This window comes from Gorilla gorilla, chromosome 4 (genome assembly GCF_029281585.2).
Source record: "Gorilla gorilla gorilla isolate KB3781 chromosome 4, NHGRI_mGorGor1-v2.1_pri, whole genome shotgun sequence".
Taxonomy (NCBI): domain Eukaryota; kingdom Metazoa; phylum Chordata; class Mammalia; order Primates; family Hominidae; genus Gorilla; species Gorilla gorilla.
This window is the reverse complement of record NC_073228.2, coordinates 23,634,287-23,650,793: the sequence shown is the minus strand read 5'-3', so window position 1 is coordinate 23,650,793 and position 16,507 is coordinate 23,634,287. Positions and strand designations below refer to the sequence as shown.

General features: G+C 46.3%; 1 protein-coding gene across 5 annotated transcripts in view; it reads left to right on the top strand.

Moving 5' to 3' along the window:
- ARSG (arylsulfatase G) overlaps nt 1–16,507 on the top strand; it is a 185,395-nt gene that overhangs the window by 93,563 nt on the left and 75,325 nt on the right. For all 5 annotated transcript variants that reach the window (XM_055386988.2, XM_055386991.2, XM_031011442.3 and 2 more), the window contains exons 5-6: nt 1,316–1,427; nt 6,284–6,421. In XM_055386988.2, the coding sequence (XP_055242963.2) occupies nt 1,316–1,427; nt 6,284–6,421 (250 nt within the window). The remainder of the gene's footprint in view (nt 1–1,315; nt 1,428–6,283; nt 6,422–16,507) is intronic.

Below are 16,507 nucleotides of genomic sequence, written 5' to 3'. Positions count from 1 at the left end.
ATAGAGAGGGCCAAAAACGATTTGGAGGGGCAGGAGTTGAAGCTGAAAACACAGCTCTCCCTATTCCTGGGCCTGGAATTTGAGGCTAATGAGAAATAGCAATTCTTTGTGAGATTTGAGTTCTATCTACTTCAAGGAAATAAAGAGAGCTGAAGCAGTTACCTGGGTAATTGGGGAAGGTTTCCTTTTTCTGGAGAATTTTTGCATTCTAGCTGCATATGCAGCTATAGCCTTTGATTAAAAGCTTGGGCTGGTCCGGGCACGGTGGCTCACACCTGTAATCCCAGCACTTTGGGAGGCTGAGGTGGGTGTATCACGAGGTCAGGAGATTGAGACCATCCTGGCTAACACGGTGAAAACCCATCTCTACTAAAAATACAAAAAATTAGCCGGGCGTGGTGGCACGTGCCTGTAGTCCCAGCTACTCAGGAGGCTGAGGCAGGAGAATGGCATGAACCTGGGAGGCGGAGCTTGCATTGAGCCGAGATTTCCCCACTGCACTCCAGCCTGGGTGACAGAGTGAGACTCCGTCTCAAAAAATAAAATAAAATAAATAAATAAATAAATAAAACTTGGGCTGGAGAAGAGATAGAAGGAAGGAGGAACTCAGAAGAAAACTTCAACACAAAGGCTTTGGGTTTCAATGCTCACACCCTTCCATCCCTCACCTTCACTCCACCACTCCAAGCCCAAATTCTGCCAGCCTTTTGAGTCCCAGCTGAAAGGCAGTATCTTTCAAGGAGCATTTTGAGATTCCTGCCCCATCCCCATCCCACCATCTCTATCGGGGGTAACTTCCTGTGATCACTCTTGTTGGCTCACCTATTCATCTCTTATTTCTTAATCTTTATATCTTATTTTCTCCTCACATGAAAAGTCTCTTGAAGGCAGAATTTATTCTTTCTAAAAAATTCTTTATAATTTTTCTTTTCTCTGTGGTTGTGGCAGCTAAGAACAACTGTTTTTTTTTTTATCCCTTAAAGTGTCATGTACATAGTAGGTTTTCACCAAATACTGAGTATGTCCATAATTTCATTGAAGATGTTAGGCATTCAATAATTCTCTCCACTTCCTCCCAAACTGGGTTAATTCTAATCACAAGATGTTTTGCAAATCTAATCTAACAGCCAGAACCCAGCAAAGTGATTTTCTATGCATACTACAAAGGGATATTAATCAAATCCTCTTATAATTACATACTCTATAGCACTGCAGTATTAAATCATAGGAAATTACATTTTTGTCGTGGGTGTACAAAGGCAAGCACATGGAGTCGCAGCCACGTGGGGGTGCTAACTGGTTGCTTCTATTCCAGGTTTTGATTACTACTTTGGAATCCCATATAGCCATGATATGGGCTGTACTGATACTCCAGGCTACAACCACCCTCCTTGTCCAGCGTGTCCACAGGGTGATGGACCATCAAGGTAATGCTGTCTGACACATTTGCGATAGGCTCCAGGACAAGGCAAAGTTCCAAGACTGTGGTCCATCAGCAATAAATTAAAGATGCAGACAGGAAACAGTTAAGACGGCAAATAAGATACACGGTACATTCTGTGCAAATTTAAATGTGTTATTTGCAGGGAGTGCAAGAAACCTTTCAACGATGAGGTCCACAAAATTCTTCTATTGAAATTTTCCAGGTTCCTCAGACTATTGAGCTCAGCTAGGGAGAGGCTTGTGCTGCCAGGGTCTCACACATGTGGGGCCTCCCTCCTCCTCTGCCTGCTGTCTTTGCTTCTAGCCCAGACACTGGACATAAGGAGGGAGGGAGGGAGAGAGACAGACAGAGAGAGAGAGAGAGAGAGAGAGAGAAAGTGCACAGGATTCCTTTTGAGCTTCTCCCCACATGGACAACTAAGCCAGCATTCTGATGTTGGAATGCCAAACAGGCACCAAATAGGATGTTTTGAAAAAACATTTAATGAGATGGGAAAATGCTTATGGTATAATAGTAAGTGAAAAAAAAAAAGCAGGAAGCAAGTCATCAACAGTAAAATCCTAATGAGCTCTGTAACCCTATCTTTGTAGTCCTATCAACGGAGACTCAAAGGAGATATGCCAAAATGTTATCAAGGAATCTCTCTGGTCGTGGGACTCAGGGTTTTCATTTTCTTTTTTCTTTTTTTTTTTTTTTTTGAGACGGAGTGTTGCTCTCTCACCCAGGCTAGAGCGCAGTGGCGCGATCTCGGCTCACTGCAACCTCTGCCTCCCTGGTTCTAGAGATTCTCTTGCCTCAGCCTCTTGAGTAGCTGGGATTACAGGTACCCACTACCACACCAGGCTAATTTTTGTATTTTTAGAAGAGACGGGGTTTCGCCATGTTGGCCAGGCTGGTCTTGAACTCCTGACCTCAGGTGATCTGCCCACTTCGGCCTCCCAAAGTGCTGGGATTTCAGGCGTGAGTCACCGCACCCAGCGGTGACTCTTTCTCCACTTTCTCTTTATTTTCCTCTTTGTCATTGTATTTCCTAAATATCCTGAGATGCATTTATGATCACAAAAAAAAGATGATAAGCCTCACTCAGGTAATAAAGCAGCACAAAACACGTGTTCCCTTGTTCGGACAGTGCACTGTGGTTATTTCTAAGGCTACAGTTGTCTGAGCCACTTGGGAAAGGGGAGTCTCAGCTCGTCTATCTATAAAACAATAGTTAATATAATAGTGGGTATTTATTGAGAAATTGTTACATTCTAAGCACTGTCTATATTTATCTGTAATCCATGTGACCACTGTGTGAGGTAGGTATTTCTTAGGTTGGTGCAAAAGTAATTGCGGTTTTTGCTGTTGAAAGTAAAATCACAATTACTTTTGCACCAACCTGATACCTGATTTTACAGATAAGGAAGCTTATGTTGCCCAGGTTACACCGGAGCTGGAAAGAGGTAGGAATGGAGATTCCAATCCGGGTCTCTCTGAGTCCAGAGCCCATATGCCCTTCCTATCTTTGCTACTCATAGTGTAGTCATTGAACCAGCATGGTGGATATCACTTACATGCTTGGTAGAAGTGCACAAATTCACATCCTACCCCCAGGTCTGCTTTTTAACAAGACTTATGCGTGCAGTGAGCTATGATTGCATCACTGCACTTCACCCTGGGTGACAGAGTAAGATCCAGTCTCAAAAAACAAAAACAAAAACAAAAACCAGCCCAGGGATTCTGCACATTATGGCACGAGAAGCGAGGCTATAGAACATCCTGCTGCCCTTCTCACCCACCGTGGCCTGCTGGGCATACCTGTAATCACACCTGGCCATATGAAGGTATGACATATGTCAGTCAGTCTCTTTTTAAAATTTTAAAATTTTAATTAATTTATTTTTTGGAAGGATGGAGTGTCGTTCTGTTGCCCAGGCTGGAGTGCAGTAGCACAATCTCTGATCATTACAACTTCCGCCTCCCAGGTTCAAGTGATTTTCCTGCCTCAGTCACCTGAGTAGCTGGGATTACAGGCTTGTGTTACCACGCCTGGCTGAGTTTTGTATTTTTAGTAGAGATGGGGTTTCACCATGTTGGCCAAGCTGGTCTTGAACTCCTGACCTCAAGTGATCTGCCTACCTCGGCTTCCCAAAATGCTGGGGTTACAGGCATGAGCCACTGCACCTGGCCTTCTTTTTCTTCTTCTTGTTCTTTTTTTTTTTTTTTTTAATTTCAATCCTGCTCCTTCTGTATTTTTTTATTTTTATTTTTTAATTTTTAATCTATGTTAAAAATCTCTTTTTAATCTATGTTAAAAATCCAGTAGAAAGCCAGGTGCAGTGGGTCACTCCTGTAATCCCAGCACTTTGGGAGGCTGAGGTGAGTGGACCTTGTGAGCCCGGGAGTTTGAGATCAGCTTGGTCAACACAACAAAACCCCATCTCTACAGAAAATACAAAAATTAGCCGGGTGTGGTGGCCCGTGGCTATAGTCCCAGCTACACAGGAGGCTGAGGTGGGAGGATGGCTTGAGGAGGAGGTTGCAGTGAGCTGAGATTACGCCACTGCACTTCAGCCTGGGTGACAGAGCCAGATCCCGTCTCAAAAAAAAAAAAAAAAAAGAGGAAAAAAATCAAACAGAGAAAAAATGGGTGGCTTAGGAGAGAGAGAAAAACAGGAAAGAATGTAAATGACTCATGGAGTTGCAATGGTATAATAAAAAGCTGAAAAATTCAACATAAATATGCGATTAGTGTTATAATGCCCAGCATGGTGATAATTCTTTTTCTCTTTTAAAAAATTTGGGATGCCTGTAATCCCAGCACTTTGGGAGGCCGAGGCGGGTGGATTGCTTGAGCTCAGGAGTTTGAGACCAGCCTGGGCAACATGGTGAAACCCGTTCTTTACAAAAAATACAAAAATTAGCCGGGTGTGGTGGCACACACCTATAGTCTCAGCTGCTCAGGAGGCTAAGATGGGAGTTCGAGGCTGCAATGAGCTGAGATTGTGCCACTGCACTTCAGCCTGGGCGACAGAGTGAGACCCTGTGTCAAAAAAACAAAACAAAACAAAAATTGTGGTTTTTGACAATTATCTACACAGTCTGACCATATCTCCTATATTTCTGTAATGGGGTGTGTGTGCATGTAGGTGTGATGGGAAGTCTTGATTTCTTCACAAATCCTTCCCAGCACTATTAGGACGACGTATTTGCCTGAGAGAACTCCATTCATTACCACCTCTGTCTGCGTTGCTCTCAGCTTCTCTCTTGGTTCTCTTTGGTGACCAGGACTGAGAGCTTGGGATTTTTCGGAATTCCTAATACACTGAAGCCGTGTGCAATGCACTAACCATCTGTTATCTCCTTCAGACCACCAGCACCCCTGTAAGGATGGCACAGGCCCTCCAATGCTACGGATAAGGAGATAACTCTGGGAGCTTAAGTAACTTGCCAGAGATCATGACCAGAGTCAGACCATGACTCAGCCGCATTGATGGGCAGCTATGGGTCAGATTCATTTCAATCTGTAAGACCAGAACTTGAGCTTGTGTTGTTTTGTTTTGAGATGGAGTTTTGCTCTTGTTGCCCAGGCTGTAGTACAATGGCACAATCTCAGCTCACTGCAACCTCCGCCTCCTAGGTTCAAGCAATTCTCCTGCCTCAGCCTCCTGAGTAGCTGAGACTACAGGCGTGCACCACCACGGCTAATTTTTGTATTTTTAGTAGAGATGGGGTTTCACCATGTTGGCCAGGCTGGTCTTGAACTCCTGACCTTAGGTGATCCACCCGCCTTGGCCTCCCAAAGTTCTGGGATTACAAGCATGAGCCACTGTGCCTGGCCTGGTCTTGAACTTCTGACCTCAGGTGATCTGCCTGCCTCATCCTCCCAAAGTATTGGGATTACAGGCGTGAGCCACCGCCTCTGGCCATGAGCTTGTTTTTTTTTTTTTTTTTTCCAGGAGATGTTATTAGTTTGACTCTTATTTTTTTTCCAACTGCTGAAGTTTCTCCAAATTCTGCAAACATAGCTTAAAATTAAAATTGTCCCAACCCATCTTATGTATTCCTTTTTATTTATTTATTTATTTTTGAGACAGAGTCTCACTCTGTCACCCAGGGTAGAGTGCAGTGGGATGATCTCAGTTCACTGCAACCTCCGCCTCCCGGGTTCAAATGATTCTCCTGCCTCAGCCTCCCGAGTAGCTGGGATTACAGATGTGCACTGCCATGCCCAGCTAATTTTTGTATTTTTAGTAGAGACAGGGTTTCACCCTGCTGGCCAGGCTGGTCTCGAACTCCTGACCTCAAGTGATCTGCTGGCCTCGGTCTCCCAAAGTGCTGGGATCACAGGCATGAGCCACTGCACCTGGCCCATCTTATATATTCTGTCCTATTGACAGACCTGGTATTACATGAAGTCCCAGTTGTTGACTTTGGAAAACGCTGAGTTGCACGCCATACACAGAGGCTGGGATTGAAGTGAGACAGCAGAAAAAGCCAGCAATGGGGCTACTGATTGGCGGTGGGACTCTGCTTGATATCATTTAGGCTCTTTAGACCTCGCTTTCTCTCCCCACAAAATGCAAGTAATAAAAAATAATGTCCCTAGCTCACGAGAGTCTTTGTAAGCTTTACAGAGTGGTCAGCTTGTCCATGGAACATAAATATCTATTCAAAGGGAATGGAAGAAAGCATTATGCATAGACTTTTACACTTGGAGGAAATGGCCAACCAGAAAAATCATCTGGGGCCAGAGTGTTGTATTTATGTGCATATGCATTGTTGCATTAAAGCATTTAGTTCTGCTCCGTGAGTACGTAGGAAATGAATACTCTATGGTCTGTGGTTTCCACACAGGAACCTTCAAAGAGACTGTTACACTGACGTGGCCCTCCCTCTTTATGAAAACCTCAACATTGTGGAGCAGCCGGTGAACTTGAGCAGCCTTGCCCAGAAGTATGCTGAGAAAGCAACCCAGTTCATCCAGCGTGCAAGGTGAGGAGTCTCCCTCCCTCCGCAGGGCCTCCCCCTGCCTCCACCTACCCGTGCACACACACCATGTCCCTTGGCCTCAGCACGCTTGAGGCCATGGCAGAGTTTTGCTGCTCAGCAGAGATGGATGCATACATGTCTCCTATAAGTAAAGCTGGAAAACAGCCCCTTCTGGAAATCTGCAGTCCTGGATTAGAGATTCCTCAGGTATGTTCCTAGAGTCCCTGGGGCTTATCCCTCTGTTGCTTTGATCACGTTCCACTGCCATGATCATTTTGTCCTCTCCTTCTAGGATACAAGCTCCTCAAGGGTAGGGCCTGCCCACTGCACTCTGGGCACTCAAGGCATTTGTTGAGCTCACTAGCTGGCAGGATGTATTACTTTTCCATTGCTGCTGTAACAACCAACCACTAATTTAGTAGCTAAAACAACAGTAACTTACCCTGCTACAGATCTGGAGGCCAGATGTCTGAAGTGAGTCTTAGGGGGCTAAAATCAAGGCATCAGCAGGACTGTTTTCTTGGGGAGTCTCTAGGGAGAATTCCTTCCTTGCCTTTTCCAGCTTCTGGCATTTCTGAGCTATGGCCATATCATTCTCAACTCTAATTCTGTTGTTCACTTGCGTCTTCAGTCAAATCTCCCCTCTGGCTCCCACTTACGATAGCACTTGTGATGGCGTTTTAGGGTCCACCAGGAGAATCCAAGGTGATCCCCCTACCTCAAGACCCTTAACATAATTCCACCTGAAAACTCTCTTTTGCCATATACCGTAACATTCACAGATTCCAGGAATTAGACCCTGCTTATCTTTGGGAGCTATCCTTCATTCTACCAGACAGAAGTTACAAATTCCCGCATCTGGAAGGCACAGATAGGTAACCTTAAAGAGGGAAGCAGGATGAACGTAAGGCATTAGGGAGTGGTGGGGTCTACAGTGAACCTGTAAGCACATGCCCCATCTGAAGGGGGCAGCTACTACCTAGCTCCAGCTGCTTGGTGCTTCTTTGTGAAAATGTGAACCTGGAATATCACATCTTTTCATTTTACAACAGAGATAGGATACCTGGCTTTGATGTGAAACCTCCTGATCTTGAAATATTAGAAACTACTAATTAACAAAAGGCTGGGGGTGGTAGCTCATGCCTATAATCCCAGCACTTTGGGAGGCCAAGATGGGCAGATTGTTTGAGTCTAGGAGTTCAAGACTAGCTGGGCAACATGGTGAAACTCTGTCGCTACAAGCAATACAAAAATTAGCCGGGTGTGGTGATCTGTACATGTTGTTCCAGCTACTTGGTAGGCTGAGGATGGAGGATCACTTGAACCTGGGAGGCATAGGTTGCAGAGCCAAGATTGTGTCACTGCATTCCAGCCTGGGTGACAGAGCGAGACCCTGTCTCAAAAAAAATATAAAATGAAAAGTAAAATAAAATAAAAGTAAATAAGAAAAACAAAGAAGTGGGCTGTGTGCGGTGGCTCCTACCTGTAATCCCAGTGCTTTGGGATTACACTGGGTAATCCTCCAGGATCGCTCGAGGCCAGGAATTCCAGACTAGCCTGGACAACCTGGTGAGACCTTGTCTTTACAAAAAATTATAAAAAGTGGCTGGGCGCGGTGGCTCACGTCTGTAATCCCAGCACTTTGGGAGGCCAAGGCAGGCAGATCACCTGAGTTCGGGAGTTCAAGACCAGCCTGACCAACACGGTGAAACCCTGTGTCTACTAAAAATACAAAAATTAGCTGGGAGTGGTGGCACCCATCTGTAGTCCCAACTATTTTGGAGGCTGAGGTAGGAGAATCACTTGAGCCCGGGAGGTGGAGGTTGCAGTGAGCCCAGATTGTGCCACTGCACTCCAGCCTGGGCGACAGAGCAAGACTCTGTCTCAAAAAAAAAATTAATACAAGTTATTAAATAGCTGAGCATAGTGGTGTGAATCTGTAGTGCCAGCTAACTTGGGTGGCTGAACTGGGAGAATCACTTGAGTCCAGGAGTTCAAGGCTGCAGTGAGCCATAATGGTGCCGCCATACTCCAGCCTGACACGTGGAGATCCTGTCTCTTAAAAAACCCCCAAAACCGACCAGGCGCGGTGGCTCACGCCTATAATCCCAGCACTTTGGGAGGCTGAGGCAGGTGGATCACGAGGTCAGGAGATCGAGACCATCCTGGCTCACACGATGAAACCCCGTCTCTACTAAAAATACAAAAAATTAGCCAGGCATGGTGGCGGGTGCCTGTAGTCCCAGCTACTCGGGAGGCTGAGGCAGGAGAATGGCGTGAACCCGGGAGGCGGAGCTTGCAGTGAGCCGAGATCAGGCCACTGCACTCCAGCCTGGGCGACAGAGCGAGACTCCATCTCAAAACGACAACAACAACAACAAAAAAACCCCCCCAAAACCCAAAAAACAAAAAAGCAAAAACAAAACCACATCACAGTGTATCTCTAATAAATCATATATGCGTGAGGTGTCAGGGCAAAGAATGGACATTGTGAAATAATGGACAACTCCAAAATTGTGCACACTTATTTGGAATGCACACCCATAGACTGTGGGGTGCAAGTGCACACACACACGTGTACCTGCACACATGCACACACAGTCACCCTCCCCGCCCCCTTCATAACTGCCTTCTGCTGCCCTCTAATGACCCCATATATGTTCATCTTATCTTCCTCCCAGGAGATTCCACTCCTCAAGGGCAATGGACTCCAAGAAACTTGGTGTTTTCTACAGCCTTAGCCTAAGTGGGCAAGAAAGCACGTGCTGCACGGCTGTCCACTTGGGCAGAATTAAAAAGGGACTCTACCTGTGGCTAAGTGATCACAGCAGCCCCTTGAATATGCAGGAATCCCCCACCCCTCCCTCAGCCACATTGGATGTTTTTAGAAGCTCAGCAGGGAGGGTAGAGGCAGCAATTCAGGAGATCCAGGCATCCTGTTTTCTTGGTAATAAAACCTATTTAAGGATTGAATCTCAAAAGCAGCTCCTAAGGGCTTCAGAAATTGCATCTTAAGGGTTTATCAGGACTTTCTGAGAACACTGTTGTTTTATTTCAGATTGTCAATAGTAGAAAGGGCAGAGCCTCTTCTGCCATCTGGAGGGTTGAGCGTCTCCCAGCTCCCTGGATCTTTGGGATGGTTTCAGGCCCCTGTGCCCCATGGCACGTGGATTCTTCAAGGCTAGTGGGGACAGTCTCTTCTGCTTTTGTGGTGACTCAAATGACACTGTGTTCTTAGGGGAAGGAATGGGGACTCGGGGCTGTTTAATGCCCCCTCCGAAGTCGGCATAGGGCCTGGACATCCACCCGTTAATTAATCCATTAAAGGGCAAATCAACCAACAGCCTCTTCATTATACAAAAAAGGGGAACAGTTTTGTTAATTCATTAGCTGGTTATTAAGTGAAAAGTCCCGAGTCCTGTTGGCATTTAACATTACAGAAGGAAATCCCCAGAAATGCTGATTTCTTTGGGATTTCCACATGCCAAATGATTTTCTGAGCATCAGCAGAAGAGGCCCTCAGGTCCATGCCCTTCCTCCTCCATGACTCTGGCCCCTGCCTCAAGCCCCTCCCCCACCTTGGACCTGTTTTTCAAAACCACCAGCTATCCCTAGAGTGTGGCTTCCCGCTCTTCCTTGACAAGGGGGCCCACCCTGGGACTTAGGGAGTTTTTACTTGGGTCTTTAGTTGGCTTTAGTGTCTCACCCAAGACCCTCGACATAGTACTTGGGTATCACTGCTGGTCATTCAGTTTACTTGACTTTAGACCCTTCATCTGGTAGCAATGCTGAATGCTAATGCTTGATTGGAGTTTTTTAAGCAGCAGGCAAAGCTCTAAATGGGAAAAGGAGCAGGTAGAAGGCATGACTCCTAGGTCACAGAGCTAGCTGGACCTCTGTTCCTTTTGAGGTCTGGGACCGTGCATTGCACCTAAGCGGGAAATACAGGGCTTGATAAGCAGGAGTGTATCGGGCATCAGGATGAGCAGTGGCCCAGCATGTTTGAAATCAGACATTTCTTAGTTTTCTTTTTTTGAGACTGAGTCTCGCTCTTGTCACCCAGCATGGAGTGCAGTGTTGCAATCTTGGCGCACTGCAACCTCTGCCTCCTGGGTTCAAGCAATTCTCCTGCCTCAGCCTCCCGAGTAGCTGGGATTACAGGCGCCTGCCACCACACCCAGCTAATTTTTGTATTTTTAGTAGAGACGGCGTTTCACCATGTTGGCCAAGCTTGTCTCGAACTCCCGACCTCAGGTGATCTACCTGCCTCGGCCTCCCAAAGTGCTGGGATTACAGGTGTCAGCTACCATGCCCGGCCTGAAATCAGACCTTTCAAACAAATCAGTCTTACATGGAGTCATGTACTACACATTGAAATCCTAACCCTTAATGGGGTGGTATTAGGAGGTGGGGCCATTAGGAGGAAATTAGGTTTAGATAAGATCATGAGAGTGAAGCCCCCATGTTGGGATTAGTGTTTGTATTAAAAGAAGAGAAAGAGACTATGGTGTGCTCTCTCCTGGCCATGTGAGGATACAGTGGGAAGGCACCTGTCTGTTAATAAGCCAAGAATCAGCCCCTTACCAGACAGTGGACTTCCCAGCCTCTAGAACTGGGAGACGTAAAGTCAGGTGTGGTGGCTCATGCCTGTAATCCCCGCACTTTGGGAGGCCAAGGGTAGGAGATTGCTTGAGCTCAGGTGTTCAAGACCAGTCTGCACAACATAGTGAGACCACCCCCATCTCTACAAAAAACACAACAAAACAAACAAACAAACAAACAAACAAATAGGTCCTTCTGCAGTCTAGAACCTGGAAAAAGAAAAAAAAGGCCAGGCACGGTGGCTCACGCCTGTAATCCCAGCACTTTGGGAGGCCGAGGCGGGTAGATCACATGCAGTCAGAAGAACTTTGAGATCAGCCTGGCCAACATGGTGAAACCCCGTCTCTATTAAAGATACAAAAATTAGCCAGGCATGGTGGCACATGCCTGTAATCCCAGCTACTTGAGAGGCTGAGGTAGGAGAATGCTTGAACCCAGGAGACGGAGGTTGCAGTGAGCCGAGATCATGCCATTACACTCCAGCCTGGGCAACAAGAGCGAAACTCTCAGAAAAAACAACGACAACAACAAACAAACAACAACAACAACAACAACAACAACAAAACCCCAAAAACAGAATTGGGAGAAGTCAATGGTTGTATACTAAGCCACCCCAGGGAGTGGTATTTTGTTATAGCATCCCGAGCAGGCTAAGACACAGGACACGCATCTTTTGGAACTAGGTCCTCAGGATGCAGAGATGAAAGACATGTTCCAGCCTTCATGAGCTCATGCCTGGGATCTGCAGAATTCTCCGTTTTCATTGACTCACTACCCATTTTCGTTGCTGGCCCCCATGCTTGCCTAAGTGCCCCTGCTGTGGTGCTGCCCCCTCCTCATCTTGCCTCTCACCCAGCTCCCATCCGGCACCAACCTATGTCAGGGATCCAGGTTCAGATCCAAAGACCATACTCACCCCCAACCCCTCTCTCTCCTTTCTCCTGTTTGAATGCAGAGATGGATCTCTAGTGAGTGAGAGAATAAACTAATGACTAGTGAGGCAATCATATCGAACGTCTCCCCCAGGGCCATGTTCTTTGCCTTGTGTGGTCACCACACACCATCCTCCAGGTCCCACTGCCTCAGGGGTCTTTCCCTCCCCTCCACACCCCGAACCCCATTTGGTTCCCCTGTTACACCTTCCACAGCACCTTGTGTTTCTCTTCCATCTCTCCTACGGGCTGAGTATTCCGTATCTGGAATGCTTGGGACCAGAAGTATTTCCGATTTTGGATTTTTAAAGATTTTGGACTATTTGCATTATACTTAACCGGCTGAGCATCCCTAATCCTCCCATGAGTATTTCCTTTGAGTGTCAGGTCAGCGCTCAAACAGTTTCGGAGTTTGGAGTATTTTGGATTTTCAGATTTGGGATGCACTGCCTATACTAAATTTTTAAATAATCATCTTATTTATATTTTAGTTGCCTTTTTCTCTTTCCTGGTCTCAATTAGATGTTAAGCTCGAAGAAGGTGGAAATCATATCTATTGTGCTCATTGCTCTGTCCCCAGTGCCCAGTTAGAGCTTAATAAATATTGAATGAATGAATGAATGAATGAGTGAGTTACTTTATCCAGCTGCAATGATGTGCTGGTGCTGTGCCAGGGATTCAAACGTGAATTAGACATGTCCAGTCTCTGAGTGATTCCCAAGCTAGCGGGGAAACAGATATGTAAAAACATGGCTTTAATGCAGGTTGTTTGTATCTTATTAATACCGCAAGAAGCAGGGAAAAGGGCTATGGCAGGGATGGGGGCAGAGAGGAGGCAGCCAACCATGACCTGGGAGCAAAGGAGGAGGACTATTGGTGGCTTTGGAATTGGATCTTAAGAACTGATTAAGTGTTTTTAGGCAAGATAACAGGGAGAATACTGCTGAGAGAGGAATAACGTAGACGAGGCACAGGAAGTAGGTGAGGTGCTTGAGACACTGGCATATAGAAAGAGTCTTTGACGGGGAAGGAAGGTCAGGCTGGAAGGGACGGAGATAGGGAAAGCTGCAAAGACTGGGTGAGGAGTTTGGATTGACCCTGCAGGCTGCAATGAGCCCTAGTATGTTTCTTTTGTTTCTTTTCTTTTTTTCTTTTTTGAAATGGAGTTTTGCTCTTGTTGCGCAGGCTGGAGTGCAATGGCGCGATCTCTGCTCACCGCAACCTCTGCCTCCCAGGTTCAAGCGATTCTTCTGCCTCAGCCTCCCGAGTAGCTGGGATTACAGGCATGCACCACTATGCCCAGCTAATTTTGTATTTTTAGTAGAGATGGGGTTTCTTCATGTTGCTCAGGCTGGTCTCGAACTCCTGACCTTAGGTGATCCAACTGCCTCGGCCTCCCAAAGTGCTGGGATTACAGGCGTGAGCCATCGTGCCTGGCCGAGCCCTAGTACGTTTCTAAATAGAGATCTGCCAGATCAAGTCTGGGTTAGAGAAGGTTGTCTGTGATGCCAGGGTCTAGTGGAAGATGGCAAAATGGTGGGGCGGGGGACAAGTGGTTATTGCAGCAGTCCATTTCAGAGAGACCCCTTGCCCATCCATCCCCAGGGAACCACCACCAGAGAGGCCAGTGGGCTGAGAGCTGCAGGTGTTCATTTCCCCCTGCATGAGGGAAGCCCTGCCTTCACCTCCAGGCCTGCCTCCCTCCACCCAGGCACCATCTGGGGACACTTCTTGAGAGATGGGTGCCTCTCACCTGCCCTCTTCCATTTTGGATCAGATGATTTTCCCCATCTTAACGGTCCCTGCACCATAATCTTCTCCACACCCTGTCTCCACACCCTGCCCCATCTTCTTGCTCTCCTGGAATGTCCCCTCTGTCATCTTACTTGTTTTTTTCCTTCTCTACTCACCATTCCACTTGTTTTCCCACAAAAATAGCATGTGTTCCCTTTAGTAATCTCGGAAAACTGAGACAAGCAAACAAAAAAAAATCACCCTGAATTCCACCCCAGAGATAACCTGTTTTTTGTTGTTGTTGTTATTGTTTTGTTTTTTGTTTATTTGAGACAGAGTCTTGCTCTGTTGCCTAGGCTGGAGTGCAATGGCACAATCTGGGCTCACTGCAACCTCCGCCTCGTGGGTTCAAGCCATTCTCTTGCTGGCTGGGATTACAGGCACGCGTCACCATGCCCGGCTAATTTTTGTATTTTTAGTAGAGACAGGGTTTCACCATGTTGGCCAGGCTGGTCTTGAACTCCCGACCTCAGGTGATCCACCCACCTCGGCCTTCCAAAAGTTCTGGGATTACAGGTGTGAGGATAACCTGTTTTAATACCTGAGTATGTTCTTCTAGACTCATTCTATGCTGGTGCATAAACATGTGTTTCCCTGGTTTTATTAAGGTATAGTTGAAATGAATGTGTTTTAGAAAACAAACGTGGAGTCACACTGTGATATAATCAGTATTTTTTTAAAGCATCAGGTGGCCCCCCACTCTATTTTCCATTCAGCACAGGTGCATAATGAAGAGGTGCCTTGCGGGACAGATGCCCCCAAGGGACTAGTCTGTGTGGGCTCTGCCTGATGCCGTGTTTTGGAATCTAGCCTGGCATCAGGATGCAGGGAAAGAGGTACATCCTTGGGCATCATTTATGCTTACTACTGCTGGCATGTATTCAACATTATTAACAAGGAAGCGGTCGGGCGCAGTGGCTCATGCCTGTAACCCCAGCACTTTGGGAGGCCAAGGCAGGCAGATCACTTGAAGTCAGGAGTTCAAGACCAGCCTGGCCAACATGGCAAAACCTCATCTCTACTAAAAATACAAAAATTAGCCAGGTGTGGTGGCATGCATGCCTGTAGTCCCAGCTACTCGGGAGGCTGAGGCAGGAGAATTACTTGAACCCGGGAGGCGGAGGTTGTAGTGAGCCAAGATCGCGCCACTGCACTCCAGCTTGGGAGACAGAGCGAGACTCCGTCTCAGAAACAAAAAACAACAACAAAATAAGCTACCATTTATTAGATGCTTAGTGTGGGAAGTTACACAACTTTGTTGGGGAGGTCTGATTGTCCCCATTTTATAGATGACAGAGGTTAAGTTAATTGTCCAGGGCTACACAGTCATGAAATAACAAATCTGGAGGTTTGGATGCAGGATTCTCAAGCCTGTGCTCTTCATCAGCCTGTGCTCTGCCATCTCTCATAACTGCCTGTCTCTGTAAGCCTCTGGCTCAGGGTGCTAATGTGACTTTGATAATGGGTGAGAGTTTGGAAGCTGATGATGGATGATGAAGGGTGGACAGCAGGACCACCCCTCACCCATACACATGGTGAGCTGATTTCTAAGAAAACAGCTGCAATCTGTAGCATTTGCCAATTCCTGAGGTGTAAATACTCAATCTCACCATGGCTGATTTCCAGCTATGGAGATGTCACCGAATGTGGCATTGAGAAATGATGGGCAGTAGCAAGCCATTGTGTGTTATTTCCACCACACAGATACAATAGATGTAAATAACCCCATGAGCCTACATCATAGTAGAATGTAGTAGTTAGGAAGTGATAAATGGTGAGAATGTACTACTTTCAAAAAATATTATTTATTTATTTAATTTATTTTTTTTTTGAGACAGAGTCTCGCTCTGTCGCCCAGGCTGGAGTGCAGTGCACAATCTTGGCTCACTGCAACCTCTGCCTCCTGGTTTCAAGTGGTTCTCCCTGCCTCAGCCTCCCGAGTAGCTGGGATTACAGGCACCTGCCACCACGCCTGGCTAATTTTTGTATTTGTTAGTAGAGGCAGGGTTTTGCCATCTTGGCCCAGCTGGTCTCAAACTCCTGACCTCAAGTGATCCGCCTGCCTCGGCCTCCCAAAGTGCTGGGATTACAGGTGTGAGCCACCACGCCTGGCAAAATACAATAAAATACAATTTATTTAATTGTGAACTTTTATAATTGAATTTTTGGCAATGGCCATGTTTAACAACTGGTTTGCAAAATTCTTGAAATTTGAGCCAGGTCTAGGCACCACTGCAATATGGAATCTGCCTGAAAATTAAAAAAAGACACCCCCACTGGCCAGGCACTGCCCTGTGCAGGGTAACCAGCCAGTAGATTGTAAGCTGGAAATAAGGACCCATTCACTCAGCAGGATGTCCTGATGCAGGCCACAACCTGCACAACTGTACATGACCATCCCTGGGAGAGTTGGCATCAGGCACTGCAAATCATTGCTGTACGAAAAAACTAGGCAAGAATGGAGATGTTTTCTGTCTGCACTGTCCAAGCTGCTAGCCTCTAGCCACCTGCTGCTGCTGAGCATTTGAAATGTGGCTAGGAATTTATGTATGTGTGTGTGTGTGTGTGTGTGTATTTTATTGTGGGTATGTATATATACAGATATATATAATCATAAAATGTTACCATCTTAACCATTTTAAATGTAAAGTTCTGTCGCATTAAACATTCACTTTGTTTTGCAACCATTACCACTATCCATCTTCAGAACTGTTTCATTTTTTCTAACTGAAACTGTACCCATGAAACATAAACTGCCCAG